At 42.7% G+C, this 22585-nt stretch overlaps 2 protein-coding genes and 1 long non-coding RNA gene across 3 annotated transcripts in view; 2 read left to right on the forward strand and 1 right to left on the reverse strand.

The window, feature by feature from the left end:
• Positions 1-3285: 3285 nt before the first annotated feature.
• MAGOH (mago homolog, exon junction complex subunit) lies at positions 3286-9242 on the reverse strand. Its single transcript, XM_032768442.2, has 5 exons — positions 9055-9242; positions 6174-6232; positions 4659-4769; positions 4236-4318; positions 3286-3532 (listed from the first exon to the last, which is right to left on the reverse strand). The coding sequence occupies exons 1-5, from the start codon at positions 9140-9142 to the stop codon at positions 3433-3435; spliced, it is 441 nt and encodes a 146-aa protein (XP_032624333.1). The 5' UTR covers positions 9143-9242; the 3' UTR covers positions 3286-3432.
• A 2571-nt stretch (positions 9243-11813) lies between these two features.
• The window catches only part of LOC116825217 (nardilysin-like), a 104039-nt gene continuing 93267 nt past the window's right edge, over positions 11814-22585 (forward strand). The window contains exon 1 of the mRNA XM_075067619.1: positions 11814-12050. Within this exon, the coding sequence (XP_074923720.1) occupies positions 11851-12050 (200 nt within the window). The 5' untranslated portion in view covers positions 11814-11850. The remainder of the gene's footprint in view (positions 12051-22585) is intronic.
• On the forward strand, positions 12780-17380 carry LOC142047081 (uncharacterized). The gene is made up of 2 exons (XR_012656227.1): positions 12780-14238; positions 14665-17380. It is a non-coding gene; the product is annotated as an uncharacterized LOC142047081 (long non-coding RNA).

The raw sequence follows: 22585 nt of genomic DNA on the forward strand, positions 1-22585 counted from the left end.
TACTGTCGATGGGACTGAAGCTTCAGTCAAGATGGCTGCAAATTCCTCAAACTCTGCTGATAGGAGCGAAGCTGCCCCTAATAATGATGGCCACCATCTGTCTCTCATCATCTCTATGGTTCCTGAACTAAACAAAGAAACGTTGGGGAGAAAGGAGGGAACCTGAAGGCAGCAGATTTAAAACAAATAAAAGGAAGTTCTTGACAGCGCACAGTCAACTTGTGGAACTCCTTGCCTGAGGAGGTTGTGAAGGCTAGGACTATAACGGTGTTAAAAAGGGAACTGGATAAATTCATGATGGTGAAGTCCGTAAATGGCTATTAGCCAGGATGGGTACGGAATGGTGTCCCTAGCCTCTGTTTGTCACAGGATGGAGATGGATGGCAGGAGAGAGATCACTTGATCATTGCCTGTTAGGTTCATTCCCTCTGGGGTGCCTGGCATTGGCCACTGTCGGTAGACAGATACTGGGCTAGATGGACCTTTGGTCTGACCCAGTACTGCCGTTCTTGTGAAGTGGTTGCAGGGGTATATGGGGTGCAAATATGAGCGTAACGAGGGCAGGGCAGATGGATCATTGCTTTTTCTCCCAAAGGGTGATCACTAGAACCCATTGGAACCTGAAAATTATGAACTCAATGTACCTTTTTATGTACTAGTATTCATGCAAATGACTTCCCAAATTGCTTTGTAAAGTTAGTTTCAAAATTAGGGCTAATTCTAGTGCCTGGCTATAGTGTAACTAAAAAGGTGTACATAGGAGAATTACAGGTGTGGAGAGATTCCTCCACCCAATGACAATCAGTTGGGCCTCTCACCATCTTTCTAGTTATTATTAGTCTCTCCTCTCTGGCCTGCTAATATTGTACGGGCTCATGGATTTGGGGGATCAGGGGAACTGAATAATTACTTCCATAGCCACATTTCCAAATCCCTTTGCTTCTAAAGAGATATTGTAAGTCATTTGAGAAAAACACTGTTCTGATTTTGGTTTGAATTCTGGAGTCAATACTAAACACTGTAATTTCTGGAGTATTTAAAGAATGCACAGAAGTAGGTTTCAAGATTGGCTCCTCTTTTTTGGTAGGATGATGTTCGAGAAAGGATATGTCTGTAAACAGAACACACTTAACCATAAAGACATTCCTAAAGATTTGAGGGCTCTTTTGGGGTCTTGCAGAAAGCATTAGAATGTTTTTCTTCTTTTTTTTTTTTAAAAGTTTCAAAGTTATACCAGTCCTAATTACGCCCTTTGATCAATTAAAGCAGAACCATTGATGGATCTAGGGATTTGTTTCCTAGCAGAATCTGAAGTAGGATTCTAGCTCCACCTCCTACAAGAAATAGGGGGGAAGGAAAGCAGCTCTATTTTCATGGCAGTGCTCTGCTGCACTTACATGTTAAGCTTTATTCTATGAGGGGGAAAAAGGTACTGGGAAATAAAGGAAAATACTGTCAGTAATAGCAAAGTGGGTTGTTATAGTGTATTTAGTTTCTATTATTTGTATTCCGTTCCCTTGGTATATTTAGGAACAACTTTGCCATTGGTGTTCTGAAAAGAAAAGAGGAGTCACATACAGCACATAATCTACAGTGGAACTATATTTTCAGTTTAATGGAAATTATACAGCAGCTTAACTGAAGATGTAATTAATCATTTGAGTGAAAAGCTTGCTACATTTGACAAATGTCAATATTAAAATTTAACTGTTAGTCAGTAACATTCAGATTTGCAATGGTAGGGGAAAAGTGTTTGTTTTGTGAGTATAGCAAAAAAGGAATGGATTATAGTAAAAATAAATTGAATATGTTTTTAAGTATCAGAGGGGTAGCCGTGGATCTGTAAAAGCAGCAAAGAGTCCTGTGGCACCTTATAGACTAACAGACATATTGGAGCATAAGCTTTTGTGGGTGAATACCCACTTCGTCAGATGCATGTAGTAGAAATTTCTTGGGGCAGGTATATATATGCAAGCAAGAAGCAGGCTAGAGATAACGAGGTTAATTCAATCAGGGAGGATGGGGCCCTCTTCTAGCAGTTGAGGTGTGAAAACCAAGGAAGGAGAAACTGCTTTTGTAGTTGGCTAGCCATTCACAGTCTTTGTTTAGTCCAGAGCTGATGGTGTCAAATTTTCAGATGAACTGAAGCTCAGCAGTTTCTCTTTGAAGTCTGGTCCTGAAGTTTTTTGCTGCAGGATGGCTACCTTTAAATCTGCTATTGTGTGTCTAGGGAGACTGAAGTGAAGATATCAACATACCCTTTCAGATTGTGGAGCTGTAAGTAAGTATTAAAAGTGTATGTTCGATGCCGTATTTAATATTTCTTTAAATAGATATTTTGAAAAAGATGAGTTAGTTAAAAACAGATTTTTGGAGAAACATTAAATTCTCTACTCGTCTTAGATAAATATGCAAAACTTATTTTAGTGTATATAAAGATTCAAAGCATTATGTCTAAAACAAAAATAGGATGGTTCTTTTAAACACCCTTCTTTACACAGAAGGCCATCTTAATGTTTACATAGATTTCAAATACATTTTTAAAAAGGATAGCTTTTAAATACATGCAGCTGATTTACCACCTGAGAAACAGATGTAAACATGGTCACGTTTTCAACCTAAAATACTTGATGTAACTAGACAAACATTTATATTCCCCACATGTATGGTCATATTATAATTTGCCTAAAATATACTTTGTTTGCATGGGCAAAGTTACCTCAAACTCGGCTACTGTGTCACATATTCACAATTATATCCTTAGCAAATGAATTCTGCAGATTTATGGAGTATATACGAATATTTTATAAATATTCTTAAGATAATGATAAGAATTTGAATAATACAGAAAAGGAGATTGATCATATTTAAGAAATCGATTATCAATCCTTCATGTAAAAAGCAAATAATCTTTTAAAGCTTCCATTCAGAGGTCAGTGTCAGTTTCAATAGCATGTCAATCACTGAGACAGGTAAAACAAAGCCAGCACAGAACCAGGGCTTCGGTTCTTATCTGATCATTAACTGATGTTCAAAGCATCCATTTAAAAACTTATCTTGAGAGGTCTGACAAGAGTTTTAATTCCAGGGATCTATAGAACTTCATTTGTTCTGCCCCAGAGTGCTATATGGATAGAACAGTTCAATATCTAGTTTTAGAAAAAACAATATTTTAACTGATCTACAGACACTCAAAGCCACTCATCTTGGCTACTGTAATGAAAGTAAATGGTGTTCAGAGATTGAGACCTCGATTACATGGACAACTTTTAAATTAAAAAAATACAGGTTTCACCATTTTTATTAAAGACATCCACTTACAGTTTGTAAAAAAAATTCTAAACATACATAAAAGTTCTATCCAAGAAGAGATAAGGAATGAAAGTGTCCCACCCCTTGCGACATTACAATACAAATTCAAAATTATACAATTTAAATTGGCTTAATCTTGAAATGTAATCCAATGAGACTGAAGACTAGACACTTAAGGTCCTGCACCAGATAGTAAAACACTCGCAACCCTTCTGGATCCCTAAAGGACAAAAAACAAACATTAGTTTTCAAGTCTTTAAGAGAAGTTTCTAAAACTAAATCCATAAAAAAAAGCCACAGTGCCAAGATTGTTCTTTTTCATCAGTGACTGGCTTAAAACATCATGGTTCAGTCTGGTACAGCTTTTTACTGTGGTAAATTGATAGTTCTATGAATGGACTGAAGTCGTACACTGTAAGTCTGGCCCACATTCACTATTTACTTTTAAAACGTACAGCCTTTTTGTTCCATACATTAGTTTAATATCGTCACTAAGACTTTTAGAAATGTGTTACAGAATCTTTTTAGTTTAGCTTAGGGGTGAACTACTGTTTGTGTTGAAGTAAATGGGAGTTCAGGGCAAGGATTTCACTGTAAGACTTTATAATTTATTTTTTCAGACTTAATACATTTTGGGGGTTTTATGCACAGACAATATTTTATAATTCACTGAGGTAGTGTGCAAAATACTTTGCAGGTCATTTTGCTACTCTACAAAAGAATGAAATTCTGCAGTGTAATAATTAACAGAAGATCCTCCAAAAGAGGCAGTATAAGACAACAGAAGTTTTTGAATTATAATGATCATCAGGTATTAATGAGTGCTCCCAGTGTAGATTTATAAATTGGTTGTAGTTACAATAGACATTCCTTATTAAATGACACCATTTTGGCAAAACAGGAATTATTCTCAGACTACATACTTGGATTGATTTACATCAATAAGTGATCCAATTTTTGATGTGGTGAAAGAGATGTGTTCATCACCAATTACAATTTCAAGCTCCTAGAAAATAAATAAAAAACCCATTCAAATAGCAGAACAGCTTGAAAATTATGCTGGTTCACTCATAGGAACAGTTTAAATGTAAAACCATTTTATTTCACTGCTTAAAAACAGCAAATCTCATTATACGCGACAAACACCCAGGCACTCACTCTTTCAGAGTAAACTGCTCTACTACTCAAAGTTTTAAATTTCACATATTTACCAACCTGTTAAAAAGAAGACTCTAGTGGATCTTTTCAGTTTACAGAAGAAATGTTAAATACCTAGTTATGCTTATGACAAGCAACCAAATCCAAATTAATACAATGTCATTAATGCAAGTGGAAAAGCTACTAACCTGCCGACCAACTCTGTCAGGTGGAGGCCATAAGGCATCGTCTTCTTTTGTGATTTCACTGTCATCAATTATTCTCTTCAGTTCCTCCATCACACTCTTGTGTACATAGGCCTACAAGCAACATTTAAACTTATCTTAATATATACCGAAGAGCTGATGCGTAAGCACAGAAAACTACTTAATGTTTGAAAGTTGACATGTTGAAGACATTTTTAAAGTACTTCAGGCCCCTGAATCTCTGAACAAGAGCACATGCTTTCAAAATTCAGAGAGCTCTTATGAGGATTCTATATAATCATATGCATACAACTTATAAGATGATGAACTATCAGCTCCTAGAAGAAGTTAGAGAAACTGTCAAGACAGTTCTTCAAATTACAAATATATATGACCAGAAGTCTCAGTTCTAAAAAACCTTATTCAGTTGAGTAGCCCTTGCTGGGGCTTGAAATCAGTGGACATAAATGCATAATAAGGAGTATTCAGGCATGTAGGGGTTTGCAGAAGCAGGCTATTATTCTACTCCAAAAATGGGTTGTAGAAAAGCTGTCATGTCTAATCTATTTAGACAAGTTAATCTTCCTTACTGTATCTAGGATGGACCGAGCATGAATGAAATGCTCTTTTATTAGCCTTCTTATAGGTTACAGAAAGCATTAACAAAACAGAGTTTGTTCCGATGTTATGGATGTTACCACTCTAAAAGTGTTGAATGCACACAGATAAATAGCTGACACCAAGCATTTAGTTCGTCCTGGTCAACTCTTCTAATCATGAAGAAGTAAAAGGCCCAGTCACCCTTTCTGGAACAGACTCAAATTAGGAAGATCACGTCTCAGGGAAGAAAAGAAAAGTGCATGTAAAGGAGTAGTGACTCTATGGCATGTTCTCTGCTCCACATCCCCTGTTGACTAGGGTGTATACCTAAGCAAGAAACAATAATGAAGACTAATTTTTTTTTTAAAAGGTTATATGTGAAAACTTTTTTACACTCAAAAAATATTGCAATACAATTTATGCCAGATAAAGCTAATTCCTAAAGTAAATTAGAACAAAGGGAGAAAGGTGGCATCAGAAAAGGAAACACAACAAAGGATGATTAAAGCACTGGACCAGGATTCAGGTAACAAGGATTCAATGCATGGCTTTGGCACAACCTGTGTGACTGGACTGAATGGCCAAAGTCAATTGGAAACTTCCCTATGACTGCAATGGGCTTTGGATGAGGCCCTTAATTTTTCTGCATCAGTTCTTCATATGTAAAGTGGCGATAATCTGTCATAGAAATGGTAAGAGGATGAATTAATTAAATCAATTCCTGTTTGTGAGGTGATTGGATATTATGGTGATGGAGCCATAGCGAGTAACTATAGCTAAAAAGCAGTTTAAAAGGAATATTCACTTTGATTAAGTGTTAAAAGCCAATTATATAAATTCATTAAAACCATTTATTTGGTTTAGCTTTATTTGCAGAACATTCAAAGATATGTTTACTAAAATACACAAATACTATACCTCTTTTCTGATCATTACATCATTTTTGTAATTGCTGTTGTTGGCATATCTCAGTTTTCCTGTTAAAATAAAGATGAGTATTAGATTCAACTACAATAGACAAAGTACTGCGATGGTCCATATGTAATGATTGTAAAATGTAATAAAATAATGAAACACATGTATGTTTGTATGGGAAGCCACATAAAAAAGGAAGAGAGCCACTGTTGGTGTGTGTTAAGTAGGTTGACTCAGCCTTTTATCTTTCCAGTGCTTAAATTGGACAATATCTCTACAAACTGAGGTTCTATTATATAATGGTAAATGTTGTATTTTGGATACTTGTATGGTAGTGATTTTGTAAGATTGCTAATACTTCCTAATTAAACAGCTATAAAAATAAATGAATTAAATTGTTACATAAAGGTTTCCTCCAATGCCCTTGTCTAAAATTTCTATTCTATCCTCCATGTTGTGGGGACAAGTTGCTGGTCTGGCTGCCGTTCCCCCATCTTAGAGGGTGCTGTATTTTGATTCTGAATCATCTGAAAATCATTTTGGATACTGGATATGAAAGCTGCTATATAGATGTAGGCCAGGGGTAACCAATTATTTTTTGTCAGATTTCTTGGTCAATAGTCAAGGTCCAGACTCCAGAAAAAATAATGATAGTAAGTAAATAAAAAGATTTCTGGGTGCATTCAAAAGCGTCTAGCAGTCCAGATTTGGTCCGCAGTCTGCCTACTGACTACCTCAGTGTAGGCCATTTTTTTCCCTGAAGTTTTTCAACAAAGGGACTCAGTTTATTCTACGGTTCATCCAGGTGGACCCATTCACAAGATAGCTATTAGCTGAATACTCATCTATAAGAGTATTGCAGCTGCACAAGACTCCCACAGCTTCTTCTCTGCTGAGAGGAAGAGCTGTAACTAATAAAGTGGGCAGTCCTCGCCAGGGAAGGGATGTAGCCAAGTTACCCAGGAAGATGCAGAGTCAGGATATCTCCAGGCAGCCTATGCTGGTAGGCTTCCATAAGAACCCCATCTATACTTCAATGCTGCCCTTACCTTGCTAGGTGGAGCTCCCACAGCTGATTCAAACTGTGTGCAATTTAGAACCTCCGGTGGTAGCAGAGCCCAGTAAGAGAAATCAAATACATCTGTGTATTAAATATTTATTAAGAAACTAAATCTGTTCCTAAATCATTATTTTAGCAGACTATTACTGATGTATAAAGCATTGGAAGGCAGGAGTTGTAAATGTTTAAATAGCTGCAATGGACTTCATTTGTATTTTCCATTATTTCAAAACTATGCACCTGGTTAGAGGGCTTGCACTACAGTTAAACTGGGAAATACGTCAATTAAGTGCACTAGCAACATTTAAATTATAACTTCTGAATTAACTAGTAACATTTTTTGTAGTAGATTAATATAATTGTGATCAACACTTTGACAATATTTAGTCACAGAAATCAGATTTTAACTATTTTAATGGATACCACCAAGTGAAGATAAATATCACTTTTGAATTTTTAGATTTTCTCTTATTTTTATTTTGTATTACAATAGTACTCCATCACGACTGGTACCCAAACGTACCAGGTGTAGTTTAGAACCTCCTGGACATAGTACATATACAGTAACAATCAGTCATGAGTGCTGGAATACAGGGGGGCCAGGGCCTTCCCGCTTTTTATAAGTAGACAGGCCTGGCCCATCCATTTTTCGCCATGGGTAACCCTTCTCTTCCCCAAAGGGCCCCAGCCCTGCCCCCGCAGTCAAGCCAGTAGCTGGAGCCTGGCTGGGGATCCCAGGCAGCAGGGACACTGCAAACCCTCCAACTGCCCAGGATGGGGTGGAATGGGTAAGAGCTGCCCCTAGCCTGTGTCCCTGCCCCTCGTCCCCCCCCGCCCCCGGTCTAGGGCAGGTGGAGGGCCCATGGCTCCTCACAGGTGCCTGGCCACGCAGCTATTACCATGGCCGGGCTGTGGCTCCGAGGCCCCATCCCCCAGGTGGAGCTGGATTAGGGATAAAGCTGCACAGGCAGCTGTGGGGAGCTGTGAACCCTCCACCTGCCCTGTGCAGGGGGACCGCAAGACAGGGGTACAGGTTGGGGGCTGTTCTCGGCCCCCCAACCCCAGGCAGATGGAGGGGCCATGGCTCCTAGCCCACTCGTTTCCACTTGGCCAGGGGCGGGGTCTCAGGAAGAAGGGGCAGGACCCCTGGCCCCCTGATTTTGGGAAGGCTCCACCAGAGCTACAATCAGTACTTACAGATTAAAAGACCCCAAACAGTCAAAGGATGGAGAAAAGACAGTATTCTCTCTATTTTACTGACAAGGACTGAAGGCACAGGAAAATTAAGTGACTTGCTCAAGGTCACACAGGAGGATTCTGTGGCAGCACCAGGAATTGAATCCAGATCTCCTATATCCCAGTCCAGTGGGCCTCAGCCTGTTTATAGCCTGTATCTGACAGCATATCCTGTATAGCCCTGCTCAGTTTCCCCTGGATAGTCAGTTTCCCCGGATAGTCAGTTTCCCCCATTTGTGTAGCAGCAGAAGAGAAAAACCTCTACAAATAAGAGATGGTAGCAGTGAAAGCACAACAATTGCCAGGGAGGCTTGGGGCAGCTTCGTACCTGAGACGGCGTTTTAATTAACGTTTAACGCTGTCTGAGCTTTAAGCTGGCGCCCGTGCGGCAGCCACAACTCGGGGCTTGGCGGCCACTGCCCGGGCAGACCCTGCTTTTCGCGCACATCTCGCCCGTCTCCTGCCCATCCCCCAGTGTAGCCCCTGCGCGCCGGAGCCCTGCAGCCATGTGTCACCCTCACCCCCACCCCCTTCGCCATGAAGCCGATGAGCTTCGCCCCCCTCCCCAGCTCAGACTCCGGCCCTCACCGTCCGGCCGGAACTCGAACTCCAGGAACTCGTGGCCGAATTTCCCCTTGTGCCCCACATAATAGCGCAGGTAGAAATCGCTCCCCATGGCCGCCAAGAGACCAGCGTGCACCGCGCCTCCGGCCCGGGAGACCAGACTGCCCAACAACGGCGCGGCGCGGGGGCGAGAGCGGAGGGACAGCTTCCGGGCGGGCGCAGGGTAACTACGCAATGCCAGAAACTTTGCGGCTAGTTGAGCATGCTCAGTAGCAGCTACTGAAGCCGCTGCCCTCACACTGCTGTTGGTTGGACTCAGGTTTTGCTCGTGCTTCTTAGCGGGGTTCAAAGGGGGCAGAGCAGGGGGCGGAAAGGTACTGGCCGGAGGGGGTCAAGAAACAGGAGCCAGGAGATCGGCTGCAGGGCAAAATCAGGGCTAGGGCGGGCTTAGAAGCCGGGGTTAAGCCCAGAAAGTGGCGCTACCAGAGTATGACATGGGGCAAAACCCTGGTTCAGGGAGAGGCGGGGGGGGGGGTGCGTGGTGGTGTGGTGGTAACAGTACACCCGATAGACGATAAGCCACTGCGTTGTGTTTGCAAAAATAGCTGGACAGAGGGACTTTTTTATTTCCCCCTCACAGGATTGTACGTCTCAGCATGGGCTTTGCAAGGCTGGGTTCTTAAAGGCACAGGCATCCCAATGCCAAAACCAGGAGTCGGCAACCTTTCAGAAGTGGTGTGCCAAGTCTTCATTTATTCACTCTGATTTAAGGTTTCACATATCAGTAATAGATTTGAATGTTTTTAGAAGGTCTCGTTCTATAAGTCTATAATGTATAACTAAATTATTGTTGTATGTAAAGCAAACAAGGTTTTTAAAATGTTTAAGAAGCTTCATTTAAAATTAAATTAAAATGCAGAGCCCCCAGGACTGGTGGCCAAGACCCTGGCAGTGTGAGTGCCACTGAAAATCAGCTTGTGTGCCGCCTTTGACACACATACCATAGGGTTGCCTACCCCTGGGTTAGGTCCTATGATGGTGTCCCTTGAATAGATATGCAGACAGAGTTGGCAATGGGGTTTGTTGCAGGTATCGGTTCCTGGATTAGTGTTTTTATTGTGCAACAAACCAGAGTTGTGGGGCTAAATCCAGAGCTGAGGGGGAATTTTTCCTGAGTAAAAACTGCACAGGTGTCTCAAGATTATAGCCACATGTGTTAGGAGTAAAACATCTATTCCTAGAGGAACTAGCTCCTCCCTGAAGAATTGCTCCCTATAATACTGTACGTTATCTAGGAGTTGGTACAGGGTATTCCTAATGAAGATCAAGTGTTTGACAAATGTCCCATTAGAGTGCAAACAAAAATAAAAGCCACTTCTTTCATTTGAGCCCAGTTACAGAAATTGATAAATCCATGACCAGAGCCAGCAGCCTTGTTGTATGTTTGAATGCTTTCTTGCATATAAAGACTTTTGCACTTGGACACCACTTTACCAAAGCATTCCCTTCAATGAGGCTGTAGTTAATTGGATAATGAAATGCCACTGGCTAGCATTAGGCTGTAAAATAGCACTGGCTGTTGGTTGTAATGGGAGAATGTTTCTATCTGAACTTTCCTTAGCTATCTCAGATACTAGGCTCTTGAGAGCCTATCATATGCAGGCATTTGTTAAAATCAGGCACCCTGGAATATCAGGGCCACTAAATTCCTATTTCTTTACAGCACTCTGTAACGAAAAAAGTTGCCTGCTGACAAGCACCCATTCTATTCTTGAAAGTGATGCTTTTCCAAGTGCAAGGAAGGATTACTTCTGCTCAGGAAGGAGTTCTGCAAAGTGCTTTCATTTCAGATATATAAAGGCAAAACTCAGAGGTTGCATGCTAGTCTTCTGGCTACGAAAATTGCTTGCACTTTACCAAACTCCCCAGTTTAAGCTGCATCTTGAATCTTCCTCTACAAAGCCACAATGGTTATAGCCTGTGGAATTATACTGCTGCTGCAGACTGGGTAGACATCCTGTCTCCTAGTGAGCATTACACAGCCCAACACTGGCTAACTCCCCGTTGGGTACAGATCTCTGTACTAAGGGAGTGAGCCCCCTAACCTGTGGGCAAGTGGTACCCACATCACACGCAGGCCCGCCTGAGGCCTCTATCTCTGGAACTCTGGTCAGTTAAGTTTCACTGAATTGACACCTCCCTGCCCCATTCCCTGAACCCCACCTCTCCCAGCATCCAGGGACTTGGCCTCTTCCACGCACGCTCACTCGTTCCGCGGACAGTCAACGACAGCTCATTGAGCCAGTGGGAGGGAACATTTGGGGAACGCCCGCCTCCTCGATCACCGTATGTGGAAGAGTCCAGCGCAGGATGTGAAGGGGGGAGTGTGTGTCAGTGAACCAGTCCGAACCCTGAAATATGGGCGGGGGAGGCTGAGACCTTAATCTTCGGCTCTATTCTGGCTCCTTCTTCGCTGCTATTTAAGCTTCGTGGGCTGCCGTGAGGCGCCGTGCGTGCCTCCCCCCCACGATCACCATGGTTTGCTCTCCCCTCTCTCACGCTGTTAAAACTGGTTTGATTTAACCGTCACAGGGGCGGTAATAACGTCATCATGCAGTTGTGTGTTGATTGGTTGGGGAGTTAGCCGGGCTGGTCATAACTATTAGCCCAACCGTCGAGGTGGGGGTGAGCTGCTGTTACTGGCTGCGCTGGGGCTGTCGGGGCCTCGCGGGTCGGGCTGGGGGGGCAGCGGGACGGCCCCTCCGCAGCGCTGGGCGCAGCCAGCCGTTTCGAGTCGGTAACGACGCCTGAGCCAACGCTATGTCCGGCAGGAGTAAGCCCTGGTCTAGCTGCAGCTGCCCGGAGCTGGCCGCGGGGCAGCGAGTCGGAGCGGGCGGCCCAGGTGCTGCAGCCCGGCTGCCCCAGGAGGAGTCTGAGGCGCAAGGACGGGGTCGCAGGGCTAACCCCGGCCTGGGGGACCCCGCCATTGTCAAGTCCCCCAGTGACCCCAAGCAGTACAGGTGAGGGGGGGCGGCACTAAACGGGACCGCAGGGGAGGGGGCCGTGTGGGGAAGAAGGTGAAAGGGATATTCCCCCGCCTCTCCAGCAGCATCAGGGGGATAGTGCAGAGGGCTTAGGTGCTTCCCTGCCCTTACAGTAACCCTGGAAGAAGAAACGAAAACAAACTGGGTTCCCCCGCCCAATATCTTTCCAGTTACTTCATTATCAGCGGCAAACGTGGACTCATGGGTTGAATGAATACTTGCCAAACGTGCCATGGTTACAGTGATTGTGCTTTATTTCTCTGTGACAGGGAAGGTCCTGCCCTCGATTAGTGTAACTTTTTATTGGGAGTTGGCAGAGCAGAGCAGTGTTATCTGGCAGGGGTCAAAATAAGGAATGTAATCTCTTCAACCACCACCCACCCCCGGACCCTCTTTTTCAGTGCTTTGTTTCATGGAGCTGCAACCACATACACTGTTAAACATTTTAACTCTGTTGGATGATACTTGTACAGCCTGTAGAGAAATGCTTGTCTCCTTCAGTGAGGGTTACTGAGGTGTATTGGTCAAGTTCTAAATTGAAATTTTGAGCCTGGATAATAATTAGAGATATACCTATCTCCTAGAACTGGAAGGAGCTGTGAAAGGTCATTGAGTCCAGTCTCCTGCCTTCACTAGCAGGACAAAGTCCTGATTTTTGCCCCAGATCCCTAAGTGGTCCCCTCAAGAATCGAACTCACGACCCCCTGGGTTTAGCAGGCCAATGCTCAAACCACTGAGCTATCACTCCCCCCACAATAATTGACATAAAATATTTTTTGAAGGCCCTTGCTTGGCAGCTGCAGAGTACTGCACTTTACTGTGGACACAAAAAAAATCACCAAATTCTTGTGTCTTTACACTATATAACCAAAGCTAACTTATGGCAAATAGGCCCTGATCTACACTACAACTTTAGGTTGGTGTGTGTTGCCTTTTGTCAACCTGTTTGTGCATGTGTCTACACTCAGATTTGTCTCTGGCAGACATAAGCACCTAATTATTGCAATGCAGTAAAGCCAGCTGCCTGAACAGTGGAGAAATGGGTGATCTACTGAGTGTGCATGCTGATGCTGCATGATGTGTATTGACCCTAACAGTGCTCCAGGAGCTGTCCCATAATGCCCTGTTTGCTGCAACAGTCACCGCTCTTGTAACAGCTGTAAATTCCACTTCCCAGGGGTCACAGTGACTGAAAGCCCCACCTCCTTAGAAGTCACCTATGTATTTTTGAAATGCCTGTTCCTGATTGTCTACCTTAGTGAACATGTCTAGGAACTCTCCCTTGTTGTTATGTGTAACTAGCCAGCCGACCAGACTGGCTCAACACACCAGACATGCCCTTGACTGGAGTATACAAGAGATATTGAGTCTCATGGGACTATAGGGAGAAGAGGCCGTGCAAGCAAATCTATGGACCACTGGTAGAAATGTGGACATCTATGAGCAAATTTCATGGGGAATGCAGGCAAAGGAACGCAACAGGAATCAGAAATAGCGCTGAAGGAAAGTGAAGGAAGTGCAGCTGGCATGCTACGAGACAAGGGAGGCCAATAATCAATCTAGTGATGAGCTGCTGATCCGCTTTTAAAACTACTTGTGTACCATATTTGACAGAGGCCCCACCAGCACTCTGCAAACCACTGTGGATACCTTGCAAGAGCCTGAGATGTGGACCCCTGCCATGAACAGGGAAGAGGAGGAGAGGGGAGATGGGTGGGAGAGGGAGTACAACCATACAACAGAACAAGACTTGTCTGAGACTCCACCATGGTCTAGTCAGCCCTGGCAGCCAAATATGGATGAGCCCAATGAAGAGGAAGGGACCTCGGGTAATCGTGTGCATGCATTTTTCCTTACAGTGTTTAAATGTAAAGATGTCTCCTGGCCCATCGTCAAGTTAACAAGACGTCAGTATAAACTTTTAGTTGTTTTACTCATACAGGAAGAGATAGAGGTACAACAAATAGAGGTGGTATCTGCGTTTCGTTCCCCCACTGAATTGGACATGGAGAGGGCCATGCAGAGCAGTTTGTTTATGTACAGAAGAATGTCCCTTGTATCCTCCTGAGAGATCTCAAAGAAACTTTCCTGGTGTTACTCTGCAGTCCTCTCCTGAAGGCTTCTAGGGATGACTGGCTTGTTTCTTCTTCCACACCTCACCATGGTGAGTTCAGCTGGCAGCATTGCACTAAGCAGGCTAGTGGCATGTTGGCCTGGGTGGCTTCAGGATGCCAGTAGCAGCTGTGCTGTCTGGCTTTGCTTTGCTACCCTCCAGGGTGAGATATCAGCTAAAACCACCACTGCCTATAGAAAATAGTGCTGATATTCAGTGCCATTGCTCTATATTCGTAGAATGGAATAGGGATCAAAATTTGATTGTTTCATGCAACCAGAATTCCTCCCCTGCCCTGAGTGGGCCCATACTCACCATGGCTGGGGTTGAAGAGTGGTGCAGAGGCACTTCAAAGCTGAAATGTCAATAAGCAAGTCTTATTAAAAGTTTTTATGGGAATAAGGGAAGGGAGTTTGAAACTTATACTCTCTCTGTTGTGACTATAAATCTAATGAGACATCTGTCTGTTTTTATCAGCAGTTGCCATTGTGGCTTTGAGGGGTGCCCCTTGCACACCTGCAGAACAACTGATCCTGAAGAGGAGAAAGAAGAGGATTAGTTCAGCAAGATCTTGCAAGCCATTGCTGCTTTGGATCGTGAAGAAAGGTCCTGGAGACCAGCATGACAGATGTTATGGAGAATGAAAAAGGAGACAGGGAAGGCTAGGATTCCCAGCAGGAAGGGGAAAGGGAGATGCACCAAGACATAATGGAGCTTCTCAGGCAGCAAACTCAAATGCTGCAGATGCTAGTTGACCTAGAGGCCCCAAAATCTGACTCCCTGCACTTTACAGTCCTTGGAGAGTTCTGTAGAAGCAGCCCTGACACTCCAAAGCATATCATGTGGCATCACAAGCCACATCCTAATCCATATGATTCCTCATTGTGTGACTGCAAAGAAAACCACTGCTTAACACACACCATATAGGTCAGTATATGTGTAGCATAAGGGATGACATTTGTATACTGAAATGGACAGAAATTTTTGCTGTATTTCCAATTCTAAAAGTTCAGTTCAAAGTTTGTATTACAGTGCCTGCTGTTTTTTGCACATTGCTTTTCTGTGCTGATTTTGCCAAATTTCTTATTTTTTAAAAAATTATTATTATTAGTTCACAACACATTTCAGAATGCAAAGCAGTGATCAAAGCATAGAGTCCTTATAAATGTAGAGCACCACAAAACTCAGAGGTTGTGGAAACCCTCCCCCACCTCCATTCATAGTTATAAATGTACAGCAAGCACCAGATAATTCATAGCTTTGGTAAAACATAATGTGTGTAAATATGCAGAAAGCACTACACATTTCCCGACAGCACTCAAAGCTTCAGGTCCACAGAACATTCCAGTACAGACCACTGCTATCGCTGACTGTTAAAATGCTCTTTTAAAGCCTCAATTAACTGCATAGGTTTCAGAGTAGCAGCCATCTTAGTCTCTGTCCGCAAAAAGAACAGCAGTACTTGTGGCACCTTAGAGACTAACAAATTTATTTCAGCATGAGCTTTTGTGAGCTACAGCTCACTTCTATGCATCCGAAGAAGTGAGCTGTACCCCACGAAAGCTCATGCTGAAATAAATTTGTTAGTCTCTAAGGTGCCACAAGTACTGCTGTTCTTTTAACTGCATAGCTCCATATTGAACTCTTGTAATGGTTGTTGTATGGCTGTTCAAAGTCTGCTCTATCTCCTCCTATCCTAGTGACAGCTTTTCCCCCATTGCCTCACAAATATTATTTAGATCACACGAGGGAGCTATAACCATTGGAGTATTTTTCTCATTTAGATCCATTCTAGTGAGTAAACTCCACCAGTGTCCCTTCACTCTACCAGCAGCACATTCAACTGTCATTCTGCACTTTCTGGTAGTTGAGTCTGTCCTTGGTGCGGTTGAGGTGGCCAGTAAATGGATTTGTGAGCCCTGGGAGCAAGGGGTAAGCTGGATCCACCAGAATCACTACTGGCATTTCAATAGCACCAATGGTAATCCACTGGTTGGGAAAGAATGTCCCTGCTTGAAGCTTTCTGAACAGTCTTGTGTTCTTAAAGATGTGGGTGTCATGGTTTCAGTAACTAGCGCTCAGTTATGTATGGATAATCTTTACTTTTTCTGTCTTCAACTCAACCTGGAAAAAATTAAAAACACTTCACCAAATGGCCTTACTATTCAGCATTTCCTAGCACTATTTGAGATTCCCAACCTCAGCTTTGCTAGTTAAAAGCCAATTGCTTCCAGCTGTTCCTGAGTTAATCTCTGACCTTGATAATGGAAACTTTTTCCTGCTGTATTTAGAAAACATCATCAGTGTTGACTTGAAGATGGGAGTAAACAGAACAGTATTATTATATTCCCTTTTACTTATTTGGAGAAGTGTGTAACAAAATACAAAGATCTAGAAAGGATAAAAACATGGATAGAAATAGCCAAAGAGGCTTATAACTTCTATCAAAATATTCTCTTCTGAAATGATATGGAAGCTATGTTGCTACACTTCATAATTGTGTGCTCACAATGCTCATAACACTTGCAGCTCTATATAACTAAATCTCATGCTTCAGAACTTCAGCTGGTTGCCTGCAGTGGTCAGGCAGGAATTATTTCCCCTGATGTACAGTTGGCTAGATTGGTTACAGCTAGAACTGGGACATCATTCAGGGTGGACCAGTGGTCTAAGGTGGCACAAAAGATTCTCTTTCTAGATGCCTGGCTATGTGTCTTGCTCACATGCTTAGGGTCAGACTTACTCCCCTATTTGAAGTTGGGAAGGAATTTTCCCATGGGGTCAGATTGGCAGGGACTTTCTTTTGTCCTGCTTTCCCCAGAAGCAAGTGATGTGGTTTGCCTGCTGGGATCATCTGAGTATACCTTACCTAATCAATTCCCTGCTATTGCAATATATTTTTTTTTAAAAAATAATTAGGATGATTTGATAATTATAGGGCTGTTAGCTTGACATTGATCCTGTGCAAGATAATGGAGTGACTGATACGGGACGCAATTAATAAAGTATTAAAGGAGGTTAATTTAATTAAATCAATACAGGTATATGGAAAATAGGTTGATAAAGGTAATAGTGTTGAAATAATATATTGAGACTTCTGTAAGTGTTTTGACTTAGTACCACATGACATTTGGATTAAAAAACTAAAATGATATAAAATGAACATGGCACACATTAAATGAGTTTAAAACTGGCTAACTGATAGGTCTTGACATTTAATTGCAAATGGTTAATTGACATCAAGTGAATGTTTTCTGGTGGTGTCCCACAAGGATAGGTTCTTTCCCCTATGCTAGTCATCATGTTTATCAACGACCTGGAAGAAAATATGAAATCATCACTGATAAAATTTGCAGACACAGAAATTGTGTGAGTGGCATAGTGAATAGGACAATTCACTGATTGGTAAACTGGTGCAAGTAAACAGTATGTGTTTTACTATGGCTAAATGTAAATGTATACATTAGGAACAAAGAATGTAGGATATACTCAGGATGGGGTACTCCATCCTGGAAAACAGTGACTAAAAAAACATTTTGTGGTTATGATGGATAATCAGCAGAACATGAGCTACCAACATGATGCTGTGGCCGAAAGAGCTATTGTGATCCTGCAATGCACAAACACGGAAATCTTGAATAGGAGTAGAGAGGTTATTTTAATCTCTGTATTTGGCACTGGCATGACTGCTGCTAGAACACTGTCCAGATCTGGTGCCCACAATTCGAAAAGGATATTGATAAATTGGAGAAGGTTCAGAAAAAAGTCATGAGAATGATTAAAGGATTAGAAAATATACCTTACAGTGATAGACTCAAAGAGCTCACTCTATTTAGGTTAACAAAGAGAAAGTTACGGGTAACTTGATTACTATCTATATATCTATGTGGGGGACAAATATTTAATAGTGGGCTCTTCAATCTAGCAGAGAAAGGTGTAACACGATCAGATGGAAGCTAGACAAATTTATACTGGAAATAATACATTTTTGACAATGAGTGTAGTTAACCATTAGAGAACAATTTACCAAGCATCTTGGTGAAGTGTCCTTCACTGACAGTTTTTACATCAAGATTGTATATTTTCTAAAAGGTATGCTCTAAGAATTATTTTGGGGAAATCTGATTGCCTGTGTTATGCAGAAGGTCAGACTAGATTATCACAATTGTCTTTTCTGGCCTTAGAATTTATGAATCTTAGGAACTGGTGGCACTTTGGTCTTTCCTGTTTTCTGCTTGTGGCACAAAGTTTACTGTCCTTAGGACTGAAATGCTTTAGTCTAACTAAAGTTGTTGGGCTTACTGTATTGGTAGCTGGATGAAATTTAATGGCTTGTGATGTACAGAGGGTCACACTAGATGATATAATGGTCCCTTCTGGCCTTAAACTCTATGATACTATAATGGTCACTATCAGAAGCAGTATCCATTTGGGTACAAGACTTTTGTTGTAGGATGTGAAGATAATTGACTGTTCACACTACAATAATGTAAATTTAATAAGATATAGGGTCTACAATTGTATACTAAAATAGGGGTTCTCAACCTTTTTCTCTCAGAGGCCCCCCTCAAAATGTTATAAAAACTCTAGGGCCCACCAGGTGTGGGGAGACTCAGGGCACCATGCCAGAAGGGGTCAGGGGGCCTTGGGCATAGGTGTAGTTTGACTTTTATTTGGAGTGGGGGGGCAAAGGCCGGCAGCTCTGTACAACGTGGTCCAGGGAGGGAGTGTCACCTCCACTCCCTGACTCACCTCAGCAGGCCACCCAGGGGAGATGCAACCAAAAAATATAACTCAAAGGGGGTACTCAGTTCAGAAAGTTTGAAAACCACTCAGAGTGCAGGGAGAGGAGTAGGTAGGGGCTGTGTGTAGGCAGGAGGTAGCTCAAGGTGCAGGTAGGGGGATAGCTTGGGGTAAAGGAAGGGGGTAGCTAAGAGCTATGTGCCGAGAGGGCTCCCTCTGCGGTGGCTGCTACTCGAGGGCTCTGCCATCCTGGAGCTGGGTCCCCCTGCCTGGGCAGCTTTTAGTGGCTGCATGAACAGTCAAAGGGGGCTGGGAGCTGAGGAACAGCTGCAACCCTGGGCACCAGCAGCAAATGGGGGAAAGCCGCAGCTGCCCACTCCAGATGACACAACCAGCCAGAGGAACAGCTGCTGCACTGCCTGGCTCTGGCTTCCCACCTACAACCTGGCCAGAGTGTGGGGCCTGAGGGGAACTGGGGAAAATGAGGGCGGGGCCTGGAGTTTCCCCTGGGGCTACCCCACTCTGGGTAAGGCCCTCCCAAACTTCAGTGCAACACCCATGTACCCCACAACTCTGCCCATGGGCTCAGGGTTTCTGCCTGCGGGGAGCACCAGGGCTCAGGGCTTCAGCCCTGCCCTACTCCTGGCTTCAGCCCAGGGGGCACCCTGAGTGGAGGCGCTGGGGGTCCGCTGCTGCTCCCAGCTCCAGAGGGGGAGGGGCACCAGTGCTCCCAGCTTGACCCCACACAACTCCTGACTTCAGGGCACAGGGGCTCCATGCTTCTGCCCTGCACTGCTGCCGGCTTCAGCTCTGCACCGTGCCACTGTTGGCTTTGTGGGAGCTGCTAGGATTCAGGGCACACTGGGTTTCAGCTGTGGGGCCCTGTGGTCCCCTTGAAAGATCTCTGACCTGGGTATAACTGATGCAACTATAGTTGCCTAAATCTGGAGACGGCCTGAACCAATAGCTTTGAGAAGTGCAAATTTCCATATGCATCTCAATGAGAATCTCCCATTCCAAATGGGCGTGGATGACCCTCATTTTGTGGTGTGTATTGTGCTCTAGATTGTCTTAATCCAGCTCTGAGTAAACACAACTAGGGTTAACATACAGTACTCTTCCTGACTTTATAAACCCACATCCACACACACAAAGTGTGAATTGAAGAATGAACCATGTTATCACCATCTAGCTTAAAAATGCAGGAGTTAAGGCTTGTTTTATGAAAATCAGGTTTTTGCAAGCTTGAAAATGCTTTTATAGTCAGCCTGATTTTTTTTTTCAACTTTAATCTTTTGTGACCAGGTTACAAAGTAACTGAGTATTTTTAATTTTAAAATTTTGACAAAAAGGTCTGCATTTTTCAAGCACCTTTAATTGTGAGGGAGCCAAATGCAGTTCTATACTTAAGTTTGAGTTGAGTTTTACACATAAAACAGGGATTCAGCTTTTGCTATGTGTAAAGAATAGACTATCTGCCTCAGAATCACAGCACTTACTCTTCAAGTGAATATTCTGATAATTAAATCTATTAATTAGTTTGAGTTTAAATTTCATTTAAAACTGGGTCCTTCAAAGAAAAAAAGTGTTCTGTCTCAGTAGTTTGTGTTTTTGTTTGTTGGTTTTTTTTGGAGGGAGAAGGAGAAGTTAGTTGAGATGATGTGTAGCTTTTTATATTGTTGCTGTAGTTAAAATCCTGTTTTTTAAGAAGCTAAAACCAGACACACATAAAAGAGTAAAGTAAAGAATAGCAAAGATAGAGAATGTAGTTTCTGTCTCTGGTGTTGATTTTCACTTGCAAATTCACTGTTGGGAAAACACAGGCCCAATACACAGTCTTGTCATCCACTCTGAGATCTGGAAACTTGTACTGGCATCAGGCTGTTAGGATATTTCTTTTAGTTGCCTCTTTCTGGTCACAGGCTTACAGCAGTGTTGCAAATATGCAATGTTGGAAATCAGCAACAAAGGTTTCAAACAGAAAAAAAAACAACAACAAAAGTTGCAGGATGGGTATAATCAACATCACTCTGATGCACAAGAGAACTTCAGCTTTGATGGGCATTTAGAATGGACTGATTGGAAAAAATGGTTTGCAAGACTTCACATTGCTACTAAGGTCTACCAGACAACAAGGGATAGCTCGGTGGTTTGCGCATGGGCCTACTGAAGAGAGTGCTATGAGTTCAATTCTTGAGGGGGTCGCTTAGGGATCTGGGGCAAAAATCAGTACTTAGTCCTGCTAGTGAAGATGGGACTAGACTCAATGACTTTCCAGTTCTTGGAGATAGGTATATCTCCAGTTATTTTTTATTGTCTTTAATTTATGCTGTGGGGAAGCGGGCAGAGTATATCTTTAAATCTTTTGCCTTTACTGATAACAGTCACAAGGATGACTGAAAGAGTTCTGGCTCTGTTTGATGCATAATTTATGCCTTTAGAGAAATGTGGTTTATGAAAGGGCATGTTCTCGCCAGAGAGATCAAGAACCAGGGGAATGTGTTGAATCTTTTGTAAAAGCCTTTCATACCTTGGCAGAAAACTGAGATTTGTGGATTGTAAAACATGAAAATATCAGAAAGAGGCTGATTATTGGGCTTACAGACAAAAGTCTCACAGCAGGTACAATTAAAGACAGTTTTAACCCTACACACAGCTATCCAGATAATAAGCCAAGTGAACTAGTGAAGGAGCAAAACAAAAAGCAGGAGCAACTTAAAAAAACAGAAACTAGCTCAGAAGCAGTAAAGAGACACAGCATGACTGCTAAAATAATTATCATAAATCCATTGAGGAAAAGAGGGACAAGTCCATAGCTACAAAATCTTTCACGCTAAATTTACAAGATGTGGAAAAATTCAGGGCCCATTCCCATCTTCAGTTTGTTCCTCAGAAGGAACAATCAACAGAGTAAACTTTACAAATAGCAGATGCAGAACAAGAATACAATTCCAAACCAGCCACAGCCAGCCATTGCAACTAATGGACAGCCAGATCACAAAGTTATTAGGCATTTGAGTCATGTAATTAGAAAACCTGTATGATTCAGAAACACCTTAACAAACTGATATGTACTGAACTTTAAAGTTTGCATGATAGTGTAAAATTTTGTAAATGGTACAACTATAAAACTTAAAGGGAGAGATGTGATGGAAAGCTAAAACTAGCCATTTAGGGAACTGAGGTAAAAATCTGTCTGCGGATTGGTCCTGCTTTGAGCAGGGGGTTGGAATAGATGACCTCCTGAAGTCCCTTCCAACCCTGATATTCTTTGATTCTGTGATTATAATATTCAACCAGTAGGTGGCACTATGTGTAACATTATCTAAGCTGGTAACCGCTATACCTGAGAGTGCTGTAAAGTATCTTAGGCCTGGTCTACACTACGCGTTTAAATCGATTTAAAGAGAGTTAAATCGATTTAATGTTGTACCCGTCCACACTACAACGCCCTTTATATCGATATAAAGGGCTCTTTAAATCGCTTTCTGTACTCCTCCCCGACGAGAGGAGTAGCGCTAAAATCGATATTGCAACTTCGGAATAGTGTTAGTGTGGACGGAAATCGATGTTATTGGCCTCCGGGAGGTATCCCACAGTGCACCACTGACCGCTCTGGACAGCAATCAGAACTCTGAGGCACTGGCCAGGTAAA

Source organism: Chelonoidis abingdonii, chromosome 7 (genome assembly GCF_003597395.2).
Source record: "Chelonoidis abingdonii isolate Lonesome George chromosome 7, CheloAbing_2.0, whole genome shotgun sequence".
Classification (NCBI taxonomy): Eukaryota; Metazoa; Chordata; order Testudines; family Testudinidae; genus Chelonoidis; species Chelonoidis abingdonii.